The sequence below is a fragment of the Eumetopias jubatus genome, unplaced genomic scaffold (assembly GCF_037043125.1).
Source record: "Eumetopias jubatus isolate StellerSeaLion01/CBP00866 unplaced genomic scaffold, mEumJub1_p1.0 scaffold_10, whole genome shotgun sequence".
NCBI classification, from domain to species: Eukaryota; Metazoa; Chordata; class Mammalia; order Carnivora; family Otariidae; genus Eumetopias; species Eumetopias jubatus.
The window spans coordinates 100,298,746-100,315,390 of NW_028274816.1; the positions used below are offsets into that span (position 1 = coordinate 100,298,746).

The 16,645-nt window shown below is 52.6% G+C and overlaps 1 protein-coding gene across 1 annotated transcript; it reads right to left on the reverse strand.

Moving 5' to 3' along the window:
* Positions 1 to 372: 372 nt before the first annotated feature.
* FZD2 (frizzled class receptor 2) lies at positions 373 to 2,070 on the reverse strand. Its single transcript, XM_028092812.2, has one exon. The coding sequence runs from the start codon at positions 2,068 to 2,070 to the stop codon at positions 373 to 375; it is 1,698 nt and encodes a 565-aa protein (XP_027948613.1).
* Between the last annotated feature and the right edge of the window lie 14,575 nt (positions 2,071 to 16,645).

The following is a 16,645-nucleotide window of genomic DNA, read 5'->3' on the forward strand; positions in this document are numbered from 1 at the left end:
AAAACTTCGAACCAAAGTAGGCGACGGTGTTTGAAAGGGGCACTGAAGAAAGGAGAGGACCCCCCTCAACGCCCCCTCCCCTCGTTCCTCAGACCCGGTGCCCCTTGCCGCTCCCCCCTCTTTTTTTCCGTTTTTCGTTTAAATAGAAAATATATAATTAAATTTACAAGACTATTTACAGTTTTAATTACAAACCTGATGGGGGTGTTGAACAGAGTTCTCTTTAAAAAGCAACCTAAAAGAGAAATGGTTTCGATTGTTCTTTATTTAAAAAAATAAAATAAGGAGTCTGTAGGAGGCCTCCCCCCACCCCCCGCAGAGGCAAGCCCCGCGCTGGGGCCCGCCCCGGGGACGCGGCGCGGGGGCAGCCCCTCACACGGTGGTCTCGCCGTGCCGGCTGTTGGTGAGACGGGTGTAGAACTTTCTCCACGAGTGCAACGTCTTGCCGGACCAGATCCAGAAGCCCGACGTGATGCCCACGATGAGCGTCATGAGGTATTTGATCATGTAGACGGTGAAGTCGGGCGACATGCGCGGCGTATAGTGTGCCGGGCACGGGATCGCCAGGCTCTTGCAGTGTTGGCTCACCCACGAGCGCTCCCAGTGCTCTCGAAAGGCCTGCTCGTAGAAGTAGCAGGCGATGACGATGGTCGCGGGCACGGTGTAGAGCACCGAGAAGACGCCGATGCGCACCATCAGCCGCTCCAGCTTCTCCGTCTTGGTGCCGTCGTGCTTCATGATGGTACGGATGCGAAAGAGGGACACGAAACCGGCCAGGAGGAAGGACGTGCCTATGAACAAGTACACGAAGAGCGGCGCCAGCACGAAGCCCCGCAGCGGGTCCAGGCTGTTGAGGCCCACGAAGCACACGCCGCTCAGCAGGTCGCCGTCAATCTGGCCCATGGCCAGGATCGTGATGGTCTTGACGGCCGGCACGGCCCACGCGGCCAGGTGGAAGTACTGCGAGTTGGCCTCGATGGCCTCGTGGCCCCACTTCATGCCCGCCGCCAGGAACCAAGTGAGCGACAGGATGACCCACCAGATGGAACTGGCCATGCTGAAGAAGTAGAGCATCATAAAGAGGATGGTGCAGCCCTCCTTCTTGGTGCCCTGCACTACCGTGCGGTAGCCGTCCTCGGAAAAGCGCTCGTTGCACACGACGCGCTCCTGGAGCACGAAGCCCGCGATGTAGGCCACCGAAACCATAGTGTAGCAGCCGGACAGAAAGATGATGGGTCGCTCCGGGTAGCGGAAGCGCTGCATGTCTACCAGGTACGTAGTGACGGTGAAGAAGGTGGAGGCGCAGCACAGCACGGACCAGGTGAGGATCCAGAGGCGCGCGAAGCGCGTCTCCTCCTGCGAGAAGAACATGGAGCCGTCGGGCCGCGCGGGCTCGCAGGGCGCCGCGCAGTCGCGCTCGCCCAGGAACTTGTAGCTGAGATAGGACGGCACCTTGAGGACGCGCGGGCAGTGGAACGGGTGCTCCAGCGTGGCGTAGCGCGGGGGAGAGCCGCCGCCACCCGGGCCGCCCGGGGTGCCTCCGGCCCCCGGCTGCAGGCCCGGCGGAGGCGCGGTGGTGAGCAGAGCGGGCGTGCCGTCCTCGGAGTGGTTCTGGCCCACGCAGATCTGCTCCGCGCCGTGGCGCGGAAAGTGCTCGCAGCGCAGGCGCTCGGGCCACTGGAAGCCGAACTTGTTCATGAGCGCCTCGCAGCCCTGGCGCGCGCGCTCGCAGATGGAGCGGCACGGCGGGATGGCCTGCTCCAGGACGGTGCACACGGGTGCGTACATGGAGCACAAGAAGAAGCGCAGTTCGGGGGAGCACTGCACCTTCACCAACGGGTAGAACTGGTGCACCTCCAAGCCCGCGTCCTCCTGGTTCGTGTGGCCCAGAAGGTTGGGCATGATGGTCTGGTTGTAGGCGATGTCCGTACACAGCGGGATGGAGATGGGCTGGCAGAAGCCGTGGTCTGGGATGGAGATGCCCTTCTCCCCGTGGAACTGGGCCGGCCCGGCGGCGGGCAGCAGCAGCAGCGGCAGCAGCAGGCGGGGCAGGGCGCTGCGGGGCCGCATGCTGGCCGCCGCCCCCCACTCGGCTCCCGGGCGCCCCCCCGCCCCCGCCCCCAGGCCCGAGACCGCGCGCCTTCCCCGCCGCCGCCTCGCCGCCGCCTCCCGCGCCTCTTTGCAAAGTTTGCTGGCGGCCGCAGAGTTGGGGAGGCCGGGCGGGGGAGGGGGGCGGCGCGCCTGCCGGCTAGCTCGCCGCGGTCCGACTGAGCCGCCCGAGACACCGCGCGCCGCTTGCCCTCTCTCCTCTTCTTCCTCCTCCTCTCGCCTCTCCCCTCCCTTCTCCGCCCAGCGACTCCTTTGTGCGTTCCTCCAGCCCTCACCTCGGCCTCTCCGATCCCAATTAGTCGGTTTCAAGGGGGCCCCCGCCGGCGGCCCCGCCCTCCTCTCAGCCCCCCAAAAAAGGGATCCTTGAAACCGCCCCGTCGAGCTCTAAGCACCATCCCAAAATGTGCTCTCGGCCAATCAGATTTAAACCCCAGGACCAGCCCCGAGGGCTGGATTGGTCGACCACAACATAATGAGATCAGAAACCAGATGCCAACAAAACTTTCCCCCCCCTTTTGCTTTTTAAAGAGACAAGCTATTATTATATTAAGGGCTGTTTGCCCAGCACGGGATTTCTCCGGAGTCGTGGCGGCGAGATCCGGAGACACACATTCTCCAGAACTGCGGCAGACCCAAGCCACTCAGCCCTGGATCACTCTTCTTCTGGGGGGCTAAGGCGCTCTCCCGGGTAGGGCCTCTTTAAATCCTTGCCTCCGCCCCTGCTCCTAGAACCCCACATTTCCAGTCCAGTTTTTCAAATCAAATGAAAAACCTCAAGTTTAAGAAAATGTTTAAGAGAGAGAAAGACTTAAAAAACGAGCGGCTCACAAAGACTTTTCTTCAGCTCCTTCTCAAGGAGTCCAGACAAAAGTTTCACCTCACCCAGTACGTAGACCCCCTAGGAGTTTGCCTCGCCCCTCCCCCTTAAACACACCCTTAAATAACCCTCTGAAAAATGAGAGCCTGTCTCTTTAAGAGACTCTTAAAGGGGCCTGGACTCCGGGGCGTAATTGCCCCGTAGCGAGCACAAAGGAGCCCATTATGGTTCTTTGTGTTCGGTGGCACCTCAAAGTGAGAAAACTCAGGAACTTAGAGGCCCAGAGCTGGAGGGTTGGGGCGGGGGGGGGGAGGGGGAGAGGTGAAGGAGAATGGCCCAGAGCTGCGGCTTCTCCCTCCCCCTTCTTCCGAGGCAAATCTTAATTATGCAAAGTAAAGTTTAGTTGCCAAAACGAGGAGGTCTTAATCGAAAGTTAATGGTGGGGGGTGGGGGGTGACGGGCAGTTTTGAGTGAAGAGATGACTCTCTTAGGCCGTTTGGGGGCATTTTCCTCCCCTCTCCCCACCTCTGCCTCCGCCCCCTAAAAGCTTCCAGATACTGTCTCCTGGGAGAGAGAGGGGAGCTTTACCCAAACCTTAAGTGATTCCACACCGGAAAGAGGTGGCGTGTGTGGCGAGGGAGAGGCTGGGGGGTTGTGGTGGATTACCCACCCCTCCCCCCATCTCTCACCTGGTTGGGGATGGGTGGTGGTGGCCTGAAGGGTTCCTACTAGTTTAGAAAGGCCTTCTTATTTTCCCCTCCTAGGATTTTAAATTTGGGAGGGAGTTTGGGGCGGGGGGGGGGGGAGGATAGGAGGAATTTGCATGTAAATCTCCAGGGCCTGATACTGGATGATGGATCAATTATTTCTACCCTCTCTTCCAAGGGAAAGGGGCGGGGGGTGGTACTTAAAAAGAAAAAAGAAAATTGAGTTTTGAAAACCCTTTTGCTTCTCAGTACAAACCAAGTCCTCCCAGCCTGGTGAGCTGTTTCCTGCTCCAATCTAGAAAAGGGTTGCTTTACAAACCAAACAGAAACAACAACAAAAGAAATTTGAGAGAAAGAAAGAAGAAAGGAATAGGCAGAAGAAAAAAAAATTCTAAGTAGGTCCATACAACAGATCCAGGTTTGACAGGATTCGAATTTTTTTTTCCTGGACTGAATGATAAACAGGTTTTCAAGTTCTTTACAATATGAAAATGTTCCTTATTGTATCCTGGAGAAGTTGCCTTTTCACTACTTTAGGAAGAATATTTTCCTTCAAATCAGGGGGATGTGCTTTTTGCTCTCCATTCCATTTCCAGTTCACCCCCAAATCCACTTGGTTATAGAGCAGTCTGGGGAGGGGAAAGTTGTATGTACTCTGGGGGCCCAAACCACACCTGAGGTGCTCCTCCTTCAGATCTCCCCCTCCCTGTGTATGCCTGCACTTTCTCTAGAGCTGGGACCAAGCCTCTGAGCTGAGCAGGGAAAACAAAAATGAGTAAGACAGGCTCCTACTCTCCATTCAGGAAGCTCACCGTCTAATAGGAAATTGAGAGTCAGTGTCCAATAGAAACGCAGCATCTTCAATTTCCTTCCACGACAAACCTGTTTTCCTGCCCTCGGGCCAGTTTTGAGTGACAGTTATCCCTTCCCCAGCCACCCACACAAAGGGGGAGCTGGATGGGGAGAAAATAAATCATAGGCATTCTTTCATTCACTCAGAAAAGCGTTCATTCCTTCAACACACTTTTATTGAGTCTTCCCCTAATTTCAAACCACTGTGGTAGGTGCTGCGGGCAATGCAGAGGAAAATGGCAGCATACCTGTCCTTCAAGAGTTTAGGGTATCCCGGAAGAATAGTCATTCTATTGAATGAAGTGAAATGAAATCACGATATTTCATGATTACTCTCGCCTTTTCTTGTGAGGATCTGGAGTGTGAACAGGACCAGAACCTACATCTTCAGATTTCAGGTTTATCCACCACACTTTCCACACCACAAACCCACCTTTCAATGGCACGAGATCTGTAACTAAAGGAAATTAACAGATTCTCTCAGTTTAAACACCAGATGATATCATTTGATAGACACGACACTTAATTCTGATTTTTTTTTTTTAATTAGCTTGAGCACTGACCTGGACCTGATCCCTAACTTGGATAGTCATTTCACTTCTTTGAACCTTAGGTTCGCCATCTGCAAAGTCGGAATGAGCCAGCAGATTTTTAAAATATGAGACTACACATCCAAAGTAATTTCAGAATAACAGGAATAAATTTTATAATCATGAAGAACCTTTCAAAACATGAAGTTACATGAATTAAATACTTATTCAGCAAACATCCTTGGATATACACACGGTAACTACTACCATTTATTGAGCTCCTACCGAACACTACACATAGATTATGTGTATCCCTACGCAGTAGGTATTGCATTGTGTTTATGAATGAAGAAACTACAATTGAAAATAAAATAAAATTCATTCATTCATTCAAGATGAAGAATCTGACCTTAGGTGAGATTTGACAACTTTCTCAAGATCACAAAGTGTCAGAGCTGAGATTTAAACCCAGGTCGGCTTGGCTCTTAAAGCTGTGTTCTGTCTCCTACACCACACAGCCCCTGATATCTTATAAGAATTGTGTGCTTTTATGCATTTAACAACTAGGTATTGGTCACCACACCCAACCCCTGTTCCTGTGGAGCTTACGTTCTAGTGGGAGAGGGAGACACTCACGTTCATCATATGTCACTTAAATGGATGCAAAATTGCCACAGGATTCAGTGCTATGGAGGGAAAGTCTATGCTTTGGCAGCATAATACAGGAGAGAATCGGACTAAGTTGGGGAGGGCAGTGGAAGACTGTGTAGTTGTAGTGAGGAGTAAAATAGAATGAGGTAAAGAGAACCCAGATCTACAGGGCCTTGCAGACCATGTGTAAGGTGTTAGTTATAGAAATATGAACCCACCATCTCAAGGTGGGGATAGGCATTCCAGACAGAGGGAATGGCACATGCAAGGGTGTGGTGAGATCAAATGGATGGAATGGGCAGGAAGCACAAGTATACGCAAATTTGGCCCTGTTGGAGCCCTGTGTAGGAGACTGATGGCAGAAGAGATTTTAAATAAGCAGGAACCCTAGAAATTGTGCACCCCATCTGGATTCTTGCCAATGGAGATATGCTGAAGTGTGGGGAAGGGAAATAGTCATGCCTAAGCTTTATTTTTTTTAAAGATTTTATTTATTTATTTGTGAGAGAGAGACAGAGAGAGAGAGAGAGAGAGAGTGAGCACAAGCAGGGGGAGCAGCAGAAGGAGAGGGAGCCCCATGCGGGACTAGATCCCAGGGCGCTGGGATCATGACCTGAGCCGAAGGCAGACGCTTAACCAACTGAGCCACCCAGGCGTCCCCATGCCTAAGCTTTAGATAGTGCATTTGGGCAGTGGTGTGCAGCATGACTTGGCTGAATCAGAGATACGAGTTAGGAATAGATTACAAGAGTCAGGGCAAGAGACGGTGAGGGCATTCATTGAACTGAGGCCGTGTAGTCAGAGAGAAGAGAGAGTAAGGGAGGAGGCCAACCAAGGTGTCTGACAAAGGTACCCTGATGTCATTAACGAAGCTAGGAAATGCGCAACAGGGTGCATAATGAGCACAGGTGAGCTGGTCTAAGCTGATGGTACATCCAACAGAAGCTGTCCAGAAAACAGGTGGCTATCCTAACCCAGGAGCCAGGAGGGAGCTCTGGTCTAGATTCAGATCTGGTAACTATCCTATGGTTGTATGGTTGTAGCTATGGGAGTGCTTAAGATCATCCAGGAAAGATGGATTGGGTGGGAAGACCAAAGCTTTGGAGATACCAACATTGGGGACCATGGCCTGAGGAGGAAGGAGAAAAAGAAGGAGTGGTGGGGCCAGAAGAAAGAGTCTAGCCAACGTGTGAATGTCATGGGCTTGCTGACACTGAGAGCCTCAAGTCGGTTGAACTTGAACAGTTGAACACAACTTGTTTCAGTTGTGACAATTAAATGAGGTAGAGTATGGCACTCACTTGACCTGATACTAGGCTGAAAGCTTGAAAAATAATAGCTCTTGTTTTTTGCGGGTTTTTTTTTAAGATTTTATTTATTTATTTGACAGAGGGAGACACAGTGAGAGAGGGAACACAAGCAGGGGGAGAGGGAGAGGGAGAGGGAGAAGCAGGCTTCCCGCAGAGCAGGGAGCCCGATGCGGGGCTCGATCCCAGGACACTGAGATCATGACCTGAGCTGAAGGCAGATGCCTAAGGACTGAGCCACCCAGGCGCCCCAGCTCTTGTTTTTAATTCAACAAATTTTTGAACACCTACTAGTTGCAAAACAAAGTCTATAGAGACCTACGTTCCAGCTTCGGGAAATTTAGGGTCTAGGGGGTGACAGTCTGCCATCTGCTGCAGAGAGCAGATGCCGTTCAGCCCTGAGGAACATTTCTGGTTGGTCTTGGGCTTCTGCAGTAGGATGGGAGCCCAGATGTCCCCAGCGCACAGTGCCAATACCACTTCTCCAAATCTTGAGGCACTGCTGTCAATCATCTCTCAAGTTACAAACCTTTGCATCTGGGATAATTGTTGAGTGCCCACTGTAATGACGCTCTGCACTCCGTTTCGTGGGATGGTCTGCTAGAGCAGAAATCTCAACCTGATAGAACAGAGCAAGAGCTGGTAGAGAGGAAAGAAACCTGGTGTGGGGCTCAGAATGTTCGGGCTGTGGGTTTGGCTCCACCCCGCATCTGCCGAGTGACCTTAGGCAAGTCAACTTGCCTTCCTTAGCTTCGGCTCCATCATCGGTAGAAGGGGATCATAAAAACATTTATTGATTTTTACCTTTGGGCCAGATATAGGGAGCTGTGAGAATCATATGTTTGGATCATGGAAACTGTCCTTGCTCAAAAGGCTTGCAGATAAGTGAAAAGACAGCCAGTCTGCAATATCCAGCACACCACGGGCATGCTCAGAGACAGCACAGGGAACTTCTCGCGGCTAAGGGGCTTTGCCCAGGGCTCCCCACTCTTACACAAAAATCCTCATGTCTCTGGCCTTTCATTTTCAAGGGAAAGAGTCCAGGTAATTGCATGCATCCCTGTCTCCTTGCTTCTTTCCCATTAGAACCCCTGCCTTCCGGAGGAATCGTCCCCCCAGCAAAGTTACACATCCATTCTTCGTTTCCTCAATCCTGGGTCAGGATTCTTTCCCTCCCGAAGCCCTGAGTTCCCTCCATCCTAAAGGGTCAGCGGTGTGTATCTGTTTAGGAGGGAAGGGCTGAGGAAGAGAACTTAATTTCAGATACTTTGAATCTCAAAGGTTTTATTCTCTAAGCGAAATCCTCTCAATGGGGAAAACAGGTTTGAGCCTTTAGGGAATCTACTTGGCTACCCCTCCCCTAGCCCACAAGGTATTTTTCTCTGCTGTGCAGGAATCTTCCTTTTCCTCCTCTCTCCCGAGCCTGGCCACCGAGACCTGGAATCTGCCTTCAGGTGAGATGCCGAATTTCCTCTTCCTGAACTTTATCCTCCATTTAGCTCTCAGGAAACCAGCACTTAGGAATAGGCCTCAGAATAATCAGGTCTAGGACTCCCAGAGCCCCCGCTTCCTGCCCACTTGTAGGTCCCTTTTGGTGCACTTCGCCCCACTCCCTGCCAAGTTCCAAGGCTGCCCCCTGGCTCTGGGGAAGGCGGGGGGGGGGGGGGGGGGACTTGGCAGAGTACAGCTCTTAGGCCCTTTATCTCTCTAGCACCCTTCCCCAAGGTCTCTGGATGGCAAAATGGGCCATAAAAGGATTAAACAGATATAACAGATGATCTATTAATTAAGGACTTTAATTAGCCCAGGCCTAGGCCAAGCAAGAGCAAGGTGTGGGCGGCTCAGAGCCGACTGGGGGAAACAAAGCTGAAAAATCAGTGTTGAGTTTGGTTAGTGAGGTTCTTGGGGGTGACTCCTGCCTTCTTGGTCCTGGAAATAAGCATCTCGGGGAGTGAATGAGTCAGATATTTTGTCTCCTGGAAGCTTCTAGGACCTAATGCCAAGAGGAGAGGAACGGGAGAGCCTGAATCATAGGCTTGCAGATGCAGAGGAGTCCTCAGGGGTGATGGGGGTGGGGGATGCTCACTTGGGGAAGGATGAGCAAGATAGGTTTGCTTCCCCAGTGGAGTTCCCTCTTGCTCCAGCAGAGTGCCTCTTTCTGCTACTGGCTGCACCCCATCTCCTAACTTGCTCTCTCTTTTCCCTCATTCTTCCTTTCTTTTCACTCTCCCTGGTCCCCTTTACTTCTCCCAGAATTTCTCTCATTTTCCTCCAGGCTGGGCCACCTCACCCCCTCCCCTTTCTCTTTCCTGTAACTTAAGCTGTAGTTGGGAGTTGGAGGAGCTGGGCTGGTTTGAAAGGAGGCCCCAGTGCTTTTCAGGGAGGAATTGAAACCATGGAGCTGGGGGTGAGGGGAGGCAGAGGGGGAGGGGGCGGCTTGAGAAATCAAAGCGCCTGCAGCTCCATCTGGGAAACCAACTTTGATTTACTAGCAAGGACCTGGCTCTCTAACACACCCCCCTTTCCCTGGACTTTGCTTTGTGGTGATAACTGGGGTTTGCGGGGGGAGCTGAGTCCCTCCCCCAGCCTGAAAGCCTGTTCTTCTCCTGGGAGAAGTAGCCCGAGGAGGCAGGCGCAGGGGGTCCTGGCTAAGTAGGGCTGCAGAAGCTTCTCAAGGGGGCCCTGGGTGTCTGGAGCTGGGTGTGGAAGGGGACCCCTGGGAAGGAGGAAAGGTCTTCAGCCCAGGCTGCCTAGCCCAGCAGACTTGGCCCTGCTCTGACTTGAAGTGATGCCCTCCCCAGAGACGTGGGGCTGGTTGGGGGGTGCGGCCAAGAGAAGGCCAAGGCTCGCCCTCAGAACTGGGGGCCTGGGGGCTGGGACGGGGGCATAAGAACCAGGAAAACAAAATGACTGAGAAAGAAAAGGAACAGTTTATTTTATTTTATTTTTAAAAAGATTTTATTTATTTATTTGACAGGGAGAGAGACACGGCGAGAGAGGGAACACAAGCAGGGGGAGCGGGAGAGGGAGAAGCAGACTCCCCGCTGAGCAGGGAGCCCGATGCGGGGCTCGATCCCAGGACCCTGGGACCATGACCTGAGCCAAAGGCAGACGCTTAACGACTGAGCCACCCAGGCGCCCCTGGAACAGTGTTTTAACAGATTATTTTGTGTTGCAATTCAGTGTGGGCTATGGACAACACTGCCTTCCGGTGGGGACCTAAGGCCACTCTGGATGGCGGTGCCAGCCCTCTCCTCTCTTCCTCTCCTGTCCCCTCTTTCTGTTTGACCTTGCTCCTTGTCTAGCAAATCCTTAAACTCCCCAAGGTTTAAGGTGCTTTCTCACCTCTGCAATCAACGTAGGGTCCCAAGGGTCCTGAACACCAGGGCCAGGGTCAGAAGAGAGGACACAGTGAGTCACAGCTCTGAGAAGTGCTTGTGATTGTTGCTGACCGACCACCTAGTCTTCTGGGGCGCTGGTGGTGTTGGTGGGGGGCTTAAATCCCTAGACTCCTGGGTTCCAGCAGAGCACCTCCCCCTGCACCCCCACCTCACTGGCATTTTTCAGGGTTCAAGCACCCAATCTTCCGAACCAGCTCTCAGGAAGGAGAGGAAGGAGCTAATTTGGCTCATTGGGCTCCCGACAAATCGAACTTTTGCAGAGCTCACAGTACTATGCGGAATAGCCCCCATCAGAGCTCTTGCCCCAGGACAATGTTCCTGAAAGCCTGAGGTTCCACAGGCATCAGGATCGTGGAAGAAGGGGCCCTAGGGCAGGATTTGCCTATTAGAAATACAGATTCCTGGGTCCTCCCAATAATCGGAATTTATAATCCCCCCAGTGATTCTTATGCACACTCCAGAGCTCTCTGCTTTCCAGAGCACTCAATTAGCTTTCCGAGCCCTGGGTAATCTTGGCAGCTGCCCAGTCTTGCTCTGTCCCCCACTCCAAACTCATTCGACACGCTTTCAAAGTCTAACCCCAGTGTAGCTTTCCAGCGTTAACGTCCACCACCCTTGCCCCAGTGCGCTGGACAAGATGGACTGGCCTGCAGCATCCATTCCCACCTCCTTCTAGGTACTTTCCTGCACTACAGAGGTTAGAAAGCCGAAACACTCATCTCTTAGCCTCCCTTGCAGCTAGGGGTCCGGATGCAAAGTGCATTCATTCGGGATTTGGAAATTCAAGGGAGATGAAACCACGATCCTCCTGCTCTATTTCTGCTGGCAGGCCAGGTGCTGGGAACAAGGTGCACCCCGTGTTCAGCATCTGTGGCAGGGGTGGAAGCTGGGCGCTGATTCCTGTGGGGCTACAGGGTTGCGTCCATGACCTTCCTTCCGGTGGTAGCTTCATCATTCTCCCTACCCGATTGGGGCAGAGGTAGCCGCTCCTCCTGGAGGCTCATTTCTGGGGCTTCATTATAAAGTCTGTTCTTCCAGTCCACCTAACACTTTTTTTAAAAAGATTTTATTTATTTCTTTATGAGAGAGAGAGCATGAGCCAGGGGGAAAGGTAGAAGGGGGAGTAGACTCCCCACTGAGCAGGGAGCCCAATGCAGGGCTCGATCCCAGGACCCTGGGATCATGACCTGAGCCGAAGGCAGACGCTTAACCCACTGAGCCACCTGGGCGCCCCACCATCTAACAATTTTGCAAGCGCCTATTTCCCTGTTTTAATCTGCTTGGGCTGCCATAACAAAATACCATAGACCAAGTGGCTTCAACGACAGACATTTATCGTCTCAGTTCTGGAGGCTAAAAGCCCAAGGTCAGGGTAGAGCATGGGTGTGTACGGGTTAGTCTCTCCTGGCTTGCAGGTGGCTGCCTTCTCACTGTGTTCACAGGGCCTGTCTCTGCAGAATTAATGACCTCCTCAAAGGTCATCTCTAAATACGTTCACTGTTTTTTAAAAATAAAGATTCCATTTATTCATTTGAGACAGAGAATGATGAAGCTACCACATTTGAGAGAGAGAGAGCGAGCATAAGCGGGGGGGGAGGGGCAGAGGGAGAGGGAGAAACGGACTCCCCACGGAGCAGGGAGCACAACACAGGGCCCAACAGAGGGCTGGATCCCAGGACCCTGAGACCATGACCTGAGCTGAAGGCAGATGCTTAACCATCCGAGCCACCCAGGCGCCCCTCTAAATACATTCACTTTGAGGGTTCGGGCCTCAACATAGGAATGGGGGAGCACAATTCAGTTCATAGCACCTTGTTAAGTATCTGTTTATATAAAGCACCCAGAATGATCTTTTGTTTCTTGTGCGGAATCCTGACTTCACTTGTGAACTAGACAGAGCAGAACGCTTGGTATTTTCATACTCTATGTCCTTGCCCCACTGGGTTCTTCCTAATATGCCCTTCCACCATTGTAAATTCTTCAAGGCTGTTCCCTGTGGTGCTTCCCTGACGCCGCTCCCACACTCCTTTCTCTGGGTGCTTGTTTTGCAGCATTTAGCACTTGGTATGTCTAACTACCCCCAACTCTCAACAAGATAGTCTCTTGTTGGACACCTGGGTGGCTCAGGTGGTTAAGCCTCTGCCTTTGGCTCGGGTTGTGATCCCGGGGTCGGTCCTGGGATTGAGTCCTACCTCGGGCTCCCCACTCAGAGGGAAGTCTGCTTTTCCCTCTGCTCCTCACTGCCCCCCCCCCGTTCGTGCTCTCTCTCACAAATAAATAAATAAAATTAAAAAAAAAGATAGACTCTTGAGAACAGAGGCTGCGTCTTAGTTTTTGTCATACCCTACCGCTTATTAATAGGTGGTATATAGTAGGTGCTCAGTAAACATTTGTTAAGTGAATCAATGCCCTCTATAACTAGGGCAGGGCCTGAAGAACTCTCTAATGTGAGCAGTCTAGAGATCCAAGCATCTTGCCTGGAGACCCAGCCCAACGCCCTTACTCTGACTGCTTTGCCCATCTCTGAAACCCACACTTAGGGAGGCAAGAAGCTTAGCTCTGAAGAGAAGTAAGCAAGCTAGGTTTCTAAGGCCCAGGTTTCCCATCCCCCAGTTTTGACAAGATTATTCAATTTCTTGAAGCCATATATATTTAATTGCAAATATGTTTTGGTCCCCAATCTGAGGAGTGAAGGGAAAAACAAATTTGCTATAATGGTGGGAACCGTGAAGTAGCCCCAGGAGACCCAAGTGCTCAGGTCCTGGCCTTGGTACTTACTAGCTCTCTGACCTTCAGTGAATCATTTTGCTTCTCTGAGTATCAGTTTCTCCATCAGCAGAATGGGTACAATAAATCTGTCTTTTTCCCCTTAAAGTGAGGATTGAACAAGAAAATGGATTTGAAGGGACAATTGCTTTGGGAAAAGAAGTTTAGTGTGGTACATGCTGTTTTGTAACCTGGAAGCTGAATGTCAGCCATAGGTCACCCGGAAAGGCCTGAACACAGGCACACGAGACAGACCTACTAATGAGAGACAGTGTGCTGGGGCAGAACATTGGACTCCACAGGCAGAGAGGAGGTTTGAATCTCGGCTCTCTATTTCATTACTACCTTCCCTGGACGGGTCACGCGAGCTCTCTGGAGCTCGGACTCTTCATCTATAAGGTAGGGATATGAATCTGCTCTCCCAAAGGGTTGGGAGGACCAGGTGAAGTTGTGAGTGAGCAGTTAATGGACATCAATACAAGTCTTTAGTATTTGTTTTCCTCCTCTCCCTAGATGAGGTAGAGACAGCCAAGGAGGAGGTTTTACAGGGAAATTGGGGCTGATGTCAGACTTCTTAAGACCTGAGGGGTTCAGGGGGCGCCTGGGTGGCTCAGTTGGTTAAGTGACTGCCTTCGGCTCAGGTCATGATCCTGGAGTCCCTGGATCGAGTCCCACATCGGGCTCCCTGCTCGGCAGAGAGTCTGCTTCTCCCTCTGACCCTTCCCCCTCTCATGTGCTCTCTCTCTCTCTCTCTCTCATTCTCTCTGTCTCAAATAAATAAATAAAATCTTAAAAAAATAAAAAATAAAAAAATAAAAATAAAAAAGGGGCGCCTGGGTGGCTCAGTTGGTTAAGTGACTGCCTTCGGCTCAGGTCATGATCCTGGAGTCCCTGGATCGAGTCCCGCATCGGGCTCCCTGCTCGGCAGAGAGTCTGCTTCTCCCTCTGACCCTCCCCCCTCTCATGTGCTCTCTCTCTCTCTCTCTCTCTCTCATTCTCTCTGTCTCAAATAAATAAATAAAATCTTAAAAAAATAAAAAATAAAAAAGACCTGAGGGGTTCAGGATGCTTTCCCCCGTGGCTGGGTCACTCTGATCAACCCGTGAGGAGTTCTGTGGCCTGGGATCTGGCAGTAGAGGGACAGATACGCTGATGCTGGATTCAAAGACAAATCTACAGGAGACTGCAGTGTGGGGGACAGAGTGACAAGACCTCTTTGCAGCTGGTACTGACCCAGTTACTCTCCAGGCATCCTTCTTTTCATACCCTCCCCAGCTCCTCCAGAGGGTAAGCACTCCAAAAGGCAAAAAACTCACTAGGAAACAAAGAGAGAGATCAGACCTCAGCTGAGCCCTCTAAATGTCTCCTTTAGTTGGGAGGGGCTTTAATATTGAGACATCTTGGGGGACCCAGAGATGGAATTGGGAGAGGCAGGTCCTACCTTGCGGATGGGGGTCACTGGGAGGAGAAGCAAATACTTCCCTCCTCTCTCCAGGAAGCTTCCCTTCCCTGCAGCTGGTGCCCCAAGGATTTCCCCCGCCCCCCTCCACCCCAAGCCCTTCCCTTAGAGAGAGCCTGCTGGGCCTGGAATGAGAAGAATCTGAACTACAAACAGACCTCCCAGAGGCACCCCCAACTCTCCTTTAACCACTCCAAGCCAGCCAAAACCTGGCTTCCTGGAGTGGGGAGGCTGACTGAGAGACAGGGCTGGGGTTTGGGCTACAGAGAAGGGGCCAAAGTGGGGTGGGGGGCCGCGGGGCTTTTTCCTGGAGAAGGAGGGGAGGGAAGGGTGGAGGGCAGAGTAGGGACTAGGCTATACAAGGACTATATTTTCCAAACCAAAAATCAGAATCAGTAGGAGTATACTTGCAAGGGCCATGGGGCTGGGGAGTTGAAGCCAAGCCTGTCCCAGAATAATCCAAGCTTTGAGGTCTCCGTCCCAGTCACCCCAATATAACACTGGAGGAGAGAAAGAACCCAGTCTGTCCCCTCCGCCCAGTGCTCTCTTCCCTTCCCTTGGCCTCTCTCTCAGCTCATCTGAAGCAGTTGGTTGGGGTGGGCCGGGGAGGATCTCGTAGGCCCTCTAGGGCCTAGGCTCTCCCAGTCCTCCGTCTGGGCCGCACAGTGAGTTTGAGGAGGCTGTGAATGAACTTTGAGGAGATGAGGGCTGAGGCTGGAATCAGAGGAAAGATGGAGGGACCAGCCAGAAGGACCAAAGGCACAGAGCCAGAGGGGCCTCTCCTGCCTACCACATTTCCCCAGACCCTGGCCTCCTGCCCACTGTCCCCTTAGCGTCCCTACCCCCACCTGGGCCCAGCCTGGGGCTCTGATGTGAGTTAGCCAGGGCTGTCTGTGCCCGGGGATGCCCAGGCAGTGTACTAGATGGGGGAAACCTCGAGGTGACCAGGGGGGAGAGGCTGCTGGAGCTGGAAGCTGCTGTGGGCATGATGACCTCTTTGCGGGGGCGCTCCCTCCAGCTTGTATAACACAGATCCTGCCAAGGGTGGTATAGAAAGGCACAGAGCCCACAGCGGGCTGGGGAAGGCTGCTGAAAAGGCAGCTTAAGGGCTTCCTGCTGGGTGAGAGGGATTAGGGGCCTGTAGGGAGGGAGCCAGGCAGTGAGAAAGGCACTGGCCCAAAGCCAGAGCCCCTTGGCCAAAGGCCCTCTGGGATCAGGATCCGCTGGGTGTCCAGCCGGCAGGGGTCGGTGCTTGCCACCTGGATGAGGTACTGGGAGAATAGGGCTCCACCTAGGGTAACGCACTGGGGTGAGGAGATACATGGGGCCCCCAAAATAAAGGGAGGAAAGAAGGGGAGGCAGCGCTCCTGGATGAACCAGCACACTTCTAGCCCAAAAAGGAAGGAAGGAGGGAAAGAACTGACTCCACAGCAGTTTCAGCCAAGAGTCTCCCTGCCACCTCCCATCTGAAGTTCCCAGGCTCGGAAGGGAGCAGCTGTCTGCTTGTCCGGGGCCCAGTGTGGAACAGAATGGAGGGCCCCCACATGGTCCTAAGTCTCCAAGCACGGATTTAGGGGAAGAGCCGAGGTGGCCACCAAGGCAAGCTTGGTAACCCAGAGCCCCTGGCAGGGGCCTAGACAACCAGGGCTGGTTGTACTCTGGCCCTGGGCTCCGTTGCCTAATCTGTGAGTTGGGATCTCCGAGACCACACTGTGGACTGGGAGGAGCCAGGGTGGAAGTGGGTGGGGGGAGAGTCAGGGGACCTGACAGCTCCTCTCAGAATTTTCGTTTCTCCACCAGTTCAATGTGAGGGGAAAAGACCTGTTCCACTTACGGTTATTGTCTGAGAGCTGACACATGCATTCTGGAAATTGTAAAGTGCTCTACAAATGTGAAGTACCCAGACCTCATTATCCCTGGAGGATGTGTGTGTGTAAAAGGATGGATGTTTCCCGGAAGGGGAGGGAACACGCTGAGAGCCAGGGACTGCCCTGCCAGGTACTTTGCATGTCTGTATCTTCACAAGAACTTTAAGGGCATGGTACT